Source organism: Phaseolus vulgaris, chromosome 10, assembly GCF_051622355.1.
Source record: "Phaseolus vulgaris cultivar YP4 chromosome 10, ASM5162235v1, whole genome shotgun sequence".
Taxonomy (NCBI): domain Eukaryota; kingdom Viridiplantae; phylum Streptophyta; class Magnoliopsida; order Fabales; family Fabaceae; genus Phaseolus; species Phaseolus vulgaris.
In genome coordinates this window covers 23,876,745-23,885,237 of record NC_143507.1, presented here as the reverse complement: position 1 = coordinate 23,885,237, position 8,493 = coordinate 23,876,745, and the positions used below count along the sequence as shown (strand labels likewise).

General features: G+C 34.2%; 1 protein-coding gene across 1 annotated transcript; it reads left to right on the top strand.

The window, feature by feature from the left end:
- The first annotated feature begins 2,929 nt into the window (after positions 1-2,929).
- LOC137819627 (peroxidase P7) lies at positions 2,930-5,908 on the top strand. The gene is made up of 3 exons (XM_068623529.2): positions 2,930-3,278; positions 3,463-3,657; positions 5,111-5,908. The coding sequence occupies exons 1-3, from the start codon at positions 2,976-2,978 to the stop codon at positions 5,660-5,662; spliced, it is 1,050 nt and encodes a 349-aa protein (XP_068479630.1). The 5' UTR covers positions 2,930-2,975; the 3' UTR covers positions 5,663-5,908.
- Positions 5,909-8,493: the final 2,585 nt, after the last annotated feature.

The window sequence follows — 8,493 nt, the reverse complement described above, 5'->3', positions numbered from 1 at the left end:
ACAATTTATCTGTCTAAATTGGCTGTCTATTACCGTAGATTAATCACATGTAAATTGCAGCTTCTTGCTGAACACTTCATCGAGAAAAAAAGTTGTCGTTCGTATGTGTAGTTTGTTTAGGTAGCTTTATTTTATCCGGAAAAAAGTTATATCAATACTTTTTAACTTGTAGTGTTTGAAAAGAAGACTTTTTTGAGCTTGACTCACTTTTCTATCTTTCGTACTGGACTTTGTGAGCTGGCGTGAAGGGAAATTATATATAATCAAAATGATACCTAATATTGAAGTGTGTGCTGAATTGAAAATTTTCAAAGCACATGGAAATTAATTACATTTATGTAATTCTTATAATTTTCTCTTTTTTTTTTACAATGTTATAAGTTTTTTTTATCAAAAAATATTATAAATTAAAATCGAAACACTTGTGTTTCAATCTTTTTACACAAATCTAAATAGTTCAAAAATTTGTTCTCAACACATAAGCTGGTATCTGCCCCGCACAAAATACTACTAACTTCAAAATGTATAAATCAATATCTTACTACAAGAAAATCATTAAATAAAAACTAATTTTAGAGACAAAAAATAATTAGTTGCTATATTGACTAAATTAGATACCATTTTAGAAACTAACAAAAATTTTGGTTTCTAAATTAGTTTTATTATTGTTAAATGGTTTTTAAATTGGTATCTAAAAATTAGCAATCAAGATTTTTGCTACCAAAATTAGAATCTAAATAATTGGTAGTTAAAACTTTGGTAGCTTATTAGATACCAATTTAGAAACTATTTAACAATAATAGAAACTAATTTAGAAACCAGAAATTTTTTTAGTTTCTAAAATGTTCTCTAATTTAGTTACTATTGTAACTAATTATTTTGGTATCTAAAAATTAGTTTCTATTTGATGATTTTCTTGTAGTGTCTACACATATCCTCCCAAACAAAGAGTTCCAAGTCTACAATTACACATTGGATTTGCTAACTATCATATTTTGAAAATATTTAGATTCCTCCTCTGTGTGTTGTAAACTCTAGATGCGGTATATAGAGGAATTCAATATGGAGGAGGGATGTCTGTCATGTGTGAGTCTAAGGTTGAAACAGTAAATCATCTTTTCTTCGCATGTACAAAGTGACTTTAGAGTGTGGTATATGTTTGATGTTTGGGCAGGTAGAGTTTTTGTACATTGTGATAACGTTATACAACATTATGAACAAATAGGCTTTACGGATCTAAACTACTTGGGAAATTGTGTCTGGAGATGTATGTGGTTTGTCATTATTTGGGGAATTTGGAATCATAGAAATAGGATAACTTTTAGTAATGCAGTGGTGGATCCTGTTGAAATATTTGTTATGGCCCAAGTATAGGTGTGGATAAGGGTAACCTATAAATTTCCAAAGTCAAAATTTTCTTATTCTGATGATGTATTAATGTATATGAATATTTAAAATCACTACATTGTTGGTTAACATCTTTTCTCTTCTCTTTGATTGGTTTTGTTTTGGATGAGAGAAAATTCCGTTTGATACAACTATAGCCACAACTGATGCCTTAGAGCTGCACTAGATAGCAAGGAAGCAATTTTCTTTCCTCATGTTATCATATTTTATATCTTAAACTTGAGCTAAGTTGTTGGTTTTTTTTTTGGTAGATGTAATATGATGTATATCTACTAATTTTCTTATAAAGATTTAGGCTTACTAGTTTTATAGGTGCAGAATATGGTTTATGTTTTGGCCATTTTTTTCTGGCAACCTCACCTCTCTAGCTTTGTAGATTTTTTTGTACATGAGTTGAAGTATCTCAAATATTTTCATTTATTTTATTTTTTTATTATTGATTAAAAAAATATTTTTACTTATTAAAAATAGTTAAAATATTTAACATCACCTTAGAATCACCTTAGAGTTGGCTAAGTGACTATTAGTGTTTTACATTAAGTAAACTCTATTAATATCAGGTTAATCAACGCTAATCCAACACTAACACAAAAATTTATTTATTAAAAAAAGTTAAAAATAATTAACGTACGTCATTTAAAGTTAACTAAGTCGATTATCAACCGCGATGTTCTATGTGAATCCATGTTGGAAGGACATCATACCAAAGTCGTACAACTAGACCTAGGGTTTCTTCTCATTCTTCTTTGACATCCAAGGGAGAGATCGGAGGCATTTGGCCCGTTGAATAATTTAAAATAATTTTATATTTTTAATTTTTTGAAAAAATATTAACCTTTCGCATCGTATTAGAATTATTCTAATAGCATGACAGTTTCATTTAGATTAATATTTAAAAGTTAATTTAATATTTTTTAAATTGATGCAATAAGAATTTTCACTTATTTAATCAGTTTCTTCCGAGGGAAAAAATAAGTTTATTCGTTAAAAAATGTAAAACCATGAACTCGTTTTTAATTTTAAGAAAAATATTACTTTTCTAATTACTTTTCTGAAGAAATCATTGAGTTTTTTTATTAATTTAATAAAAAGTAAAGTTTGTTTCATACTAAATAGAGTAAAAATATCTGTTTTATAACTATTTTTTAAAAATAAAATATTATATTATAATAAAATAATAATTTATTTAAATGTTAAATAAATATAAACAGTGTTAAATATAATTTATTTAATAAAAAAATATAATCCAATGCATATTCCCCTTTTAACTGTTTACACCTTTTTGTCATTATTTGTTGGGGTTGGCGTGCGGATATAAATTATCAACTAATACAGTGGACTAGATCAATCACTCAAGTATTCTTTATTTTAGTATCACTTTCTTAACTCTTAATCCATACCGATAATGAAGATTTTGTTGAGGTGAAATGGTCTTTTTAATAGGCTCAGTCCACAATCACTAGGTATGATATGGTGCAATTTCTATATAATTTTTATGAATCAACAATAAGATATTGTATTTCTCATTTCGCAGCACACGTCTCAGTGTCTCTATAAATGCAACTACTATGACACATAGAAAATCAAATAAATTCCAGTACATAATATCTGTTTCAGCATTTATCAGTCATTACATATTTCTGCTAATCAATACAATGGCATCGCAAGGGTATTTCTCTGTTGTTCTCCATGCCTTTGTGCTTGCAACTGTTGCAACCTTAGGTTTCTCTCAGTTGTCACCTAATTACTATGATTACTCCTGCCCCAATGCTTTGAGCACCATCAAAAGTGTGGTAGAGGCTGCAGTGCAGAAAGAGAACCGTATGGGCGCTTCATTGCTACGCTTGCACTTCCATGATTGTTTTGTTAACGTAAGACTGTGCATGCATGCATGCATCTATCTAGGTTATTCAAAACAAATATATATGTACCTTGGTAATTTATGCATGTGTTTTTATACATCAACCAGTATTTGATTCTCTCTCTCTCTCTCTCTTTCTCTTTTCATGATGTATAATACCTTAAGATGTCATTTTTGTAATGGTGATTCATCAGGGTTGTGATGGTTCAATTCTTCTAGACCCTTCACCTACCATTGACAGTGAAAAGAATGCACTTCCAAATGTTCGGTCTCTGAGAGGATTTGAAGTGGTTGATGAGATCAAGCAGGCTGTGGACGAAGCATGTGGAAAACCAGTGGTTTCTTGTGCAGACATATTGGCTATTGTCGCTCGTGACTCTGTTGTTGCGGTGAGTAATTAATAGATCAATTATTACTAATTTTAACGCAAAATGCTGAATTAATTAAATTTTAACTACTTTATTTATTATATTTAAGTTTACAGATACATAATATTTAAAGTATGGTAAATACTTTCCTTCAAATTTTTAATCTTTTTTTCTCCATCTGGCAACTTGTTTTATTATTATAGGGTTTCATTTTTACGGAGTACAAAAGAAACTATATGTTACTAGTTAATTAAAAATCATTATAAGTATGACTATTAAAATATAATTATTATAAAAATTAATAAATTTATAATTCATGATAGTTTATTATTGAATGACAGTATACAAATTCTTTACACAATTGATAATTAATGTTTATGTTGTTTCAAATAAATCAATTTTTAGTTTTATATCCCTGAAAATTGTAGCAGTTCTTTTTTTCTTACTAATTTTTTAAAATTGATAAAATGTTAAAATATATTTGTAATTATTACCATTGCAATGGAATATAATGGTTGACGTAAACCCTATTTCAATAATCATTCTTTTATTATGCTTACACCATTTTGAATTGAATTGGTCGACAGTGAAATACTTATATGATGAAATGTATTTTTTTCCCTTCCAAAGTCAAAAGCCAAATAATACAAAAACGTAATAGTATAATTTTATTATTTTCTAGGTAATCACCGACTAAGTCCGAATAACCCATCGCTGGATTCTCAACCTACATATAAAATATTTTGTATGTCACAGAGAGGGTGATTATGACATTATTGTTTGTTTTATTATTAAAGATTAAATAAATTAAAAGGGAAGTGTGCGAGCTCTTATAGACGACATTCATCTATTTCTCTAAGAAACTATTTAACTTATCTCATCTAAAAAATTATTTAACTTGTAAAGATGAACATATAAAATATATATATATATATATATATATGTGTGTGTGTGTGTGTGTGTTTGTGGGGGGGGGGGGGGGGGAGCATAAATGCCACATTGTTTTCTGACCATTTACGGAATACAAATTTCTGTCATCGCTTTTATCAAAACATTTATGAGCATGTGACTTAAAATAAACACAATTTTAAGAATATTATAAAAAAAATTATAAATAATAACTTTTATTACTTAGTTTAACACTATGAATAATAAGTATTGTCTACAAGGAAACGTTTTCTTTCACACTACATTTTTATCTACATTCATTTTACAATTGCTCTTCATAATAAAATATTTTATAATAATAATAAATACATTCATTTCACAATTGCTTTTGATAATAAAATATTTTATAATAATAATAACTTATAAATTTATAAATATAAATGTAAGAAAAAAATAAGAGTGTGAAACTATCGTTACAATTAATAAAATTAGTACATATCCATGCAGAATATAGCATATTTATTTTTCGTATAACATATGAATGAAACAAGTTGTGAATTGTGAACAATAATTATGCCCCATGTAGTTAGGGGGCCCAACCTGGGAAGTGCAACTGGGGAGAAGAGACTCCACCACAGCAAGCCGTGAAGCAGCAAATGCAAACATTCCAGCACCATTTTTCAGCCTCTCTGAACTCATCACCAACTTCAAGAACCATGGTCTTGATGAGAAGGATCTTGTTGTTCTTTCTGGAGGCCACACCATTGGATATGCACGTTGTGCTAACTTTAAGGCCCATATCTACAATGACTCAAACATCGATCCCGACTTTGCACAATATCTCAAATACATTTGCCCTAGAAATGGTGGTGACCAGAACCTCTCTCCTTTGGACTCAACAGCCGCGAACTTTGACGTAGCCTATTACTCTAATTTGGTTAACAAGAATGGACTTCTTCACTCTGATCAAGAACTCTTCAATGGTGGTTCTACTGATGCACTTGTCCAGCAGTACAGCTACGATAACGAAGCTTTCTTCGAAGACTTCGCGAGTTCTATGATTAAGATGGGAAATATTCAGCCCATTACTGGGGATCAAGGTCAAGTTCGTGTTAATTGCAGAAAAGTGAACTACTGAAGGAAAATAAGTGAGGTGTATGCTGATATATGCTTATGTATTAGAAATCTGAAGTTTAAAATCAATTCTGCATTTATATATGTCATCAATTGCTAAGTATGTGTGCATTCTCTTCTTTGATTGTGGGAATATCTATAAACATTGATAAACTATTGTTGAGTGTATGGAATAAATAAGTTCCTTTGTATGTTCAAAAATGGGATTCTTAATACACTAGCCAAAAGCTAGATCAGCCTAATTTCTCTTTATGCCTTGTGACGGATTTATGAATATTTATGAGAAAAAAGATGACAGATTATGATCGTGGTTTTAAATCACATTTTTCTTGCAATTAGGTGAAAAAAAATTCAAATTAAAAAATCCAATTCATAATTATCCAAATTCATATTAATTTTGAACCATTTAAATGAATTTATCTCAAATCTAAATCCAAATCCATATTTTTTATTTTAATTGGATATGAATTAGATATAGATTAGATACATTTTTGGATTATTCAAATTGCATTTTGGGTTGGATTTTGACTTGGCCCGATCCAAGTTGAGCGAAGACAATTCGGGCCCAGGTTGAGCAAAGTCGGCCCAAGTCCACGTCGAGCTATGTCGTCCGGGCCTAAGTCGAATTGAGTCGATATGGGCCAAAGTCGAGCCAAGTCATTTTGGGCCAAAGTCGAACAAAGTCATTTTGGGCCAAAGTCAAGCCGAGTCAACCCTGGACCAAGTCGAGCTAAGTGGTCAATATTGAGTCGACCCGAGTCGGCCGGGGTCGATATTGAGCCAAGTTGGCTCATGCCAATGTCTAGTCGAGCCGGTCCAAGCCTATGTCAAGCTGAGTCTTTCAGGTCCGATATTGAGTCGAGCGGGCCCGGGTCGATATCCAGACGATCGGGTCAGGACTAATGTCGAGCCGAGCGGGCCCAGGCCGATGTCGAGCCGAGCAGAACCAGGTCTAGGTTGATGTCAAGCCGAGCGGGCCAAGGCCGATATTAAGTCGAGAGGGTCGGGGAAGATGTCGAGCCGAGCGGGCTCGATCCCATGTCGACACGAGCACGCCCAAGTCCATGTCGAGCCGAGTGGGCTCGGGCCCATGTCGAGCCGAGTTGTCTAAGGCCCATGTCGAGCCTAGCAAGCCCGGGCAAAAGTCAAGCCAAGCAAAGCCGGGACGATGTCGAGTCGTATGGGCCCAGATCGATGTCGAGTCGCCTGAGCCGATGTCGAGCCAAGCAGTCCGAGCTGATGTCGAGACGAGCGGGCCCAAACTGATGTCGAGACGTGCGAGCCCAGGCTGATGTCGAGACGAATGGGCTCGGGCTGATGTCGAGAAGAGCGGGCCCAGGCTGATGTCGCGACAAGCGGACCCGGGTTGATGTCGAATCGAGTGAGCCCATATCGATGGTCGATCGGGGCCGGGCCGATGTCGAGTCGAGCGGGCCCAAGCCAATGTCGAGCCGAGCGGGACCAGGCCGATGTCGAGTTGTTTGGGCCTGGGCCGATTTTGAGTCGTGGGGGTCGGGGCCGATGTCGAGTCGTGCGGTCCTGAGTCGATTTTGAGACATTCTAGCCCGGGTCGATGTCGAAACGAGCGGGCCTGAGCCAATGTCGAGTCGAGCGGGCTCGGGCCGATGTCGAGGCAAGCGGGCCCGGTCTGATGTCGAGGCGAGCTGGTCGGGTCGATGTCGAGTCGTTCGGGCCCGGGCCGATGTCGAGTCGTGCGGGTCGGGGCAGATGTCGAGTCATCTGGACCGGGGCCGATGTCGAGTCGTCCGGGCCGGGGCCGATGTCGAGTTGTCCGGGCCCGGACCGATGTTGTGTTGTCCAGGTCCGGACCGATGTAGAGTCATTCGGGCCAGGGCCGATGTCAAGTTGTTCGGGTCGGGGCCGATGTTGAGTTGTCCAGGCCGGGGCCGATGTCGAGTTGTCCGTTGTCCGAGCCCAAATCGATGTCGAGCCGTCTGAGTCTGGGCCGATGTAGAGCCTAGTTGGTCGACGTCCAGGTTGAGTTGACTTAGGTCCAGTTTGAGCCAAGTTAGTATGTGTCCATATCAAAATGGATTTAATGTAATTGACAAAATGGGTTCAATATAATTAACAAAGTGGATTTAATGTAGATTTAATCCGCTTTAAATGGATTTTAAAATATCCAAATATATTTGATCTAGTTAAAATTGATATGAATTTTAAATTCAATCCATTTATTTGGATTTAGATTTAGATTGGGTTTTAGAAAATCCAATCCATACCCACCCCTACTCGCAATTGTGTTAATGATTACAACCATGCAACTGCACTATTGTTATTGGGTATCTCTGAAAACTGTAAGAGTTTGCAATTGTGGTGATTTTTTTTATCCACAACAATAATAAATAAATGTAAAGTATTTTAAAGATATTTTAACCCTTAATGTTGAACTTACTATGTTAACATAATTCCAAACATTAAAAAAAATTAAATTTATCGAAATTTTTTTATTCATAAATATGAATTCGTAAATAAATTCAATATTATCTACGTATATTATTCACATATTAGGTAAACTGAACACTAATTATTATTCACGAATCTGAATTCTTAAATAAATTTTAGTATTATATACAGATTATTATCAACAGATCTCTATTCATAGGTAAATTTTACATTATCCACAAATTTTATCCATAAATTGATATCCATAAATAAATTTAATATTATTATTAATATAAATATTTTTTTAACATTATTAATAATATTAATATTTTTATTCTTATTATAATAATAATCATAATTGTACCTGTTGTGGAGAGATGGGACCTAGGCACGGTCGGTTGACGTAGTGTAATTATTGACGTGTCGATC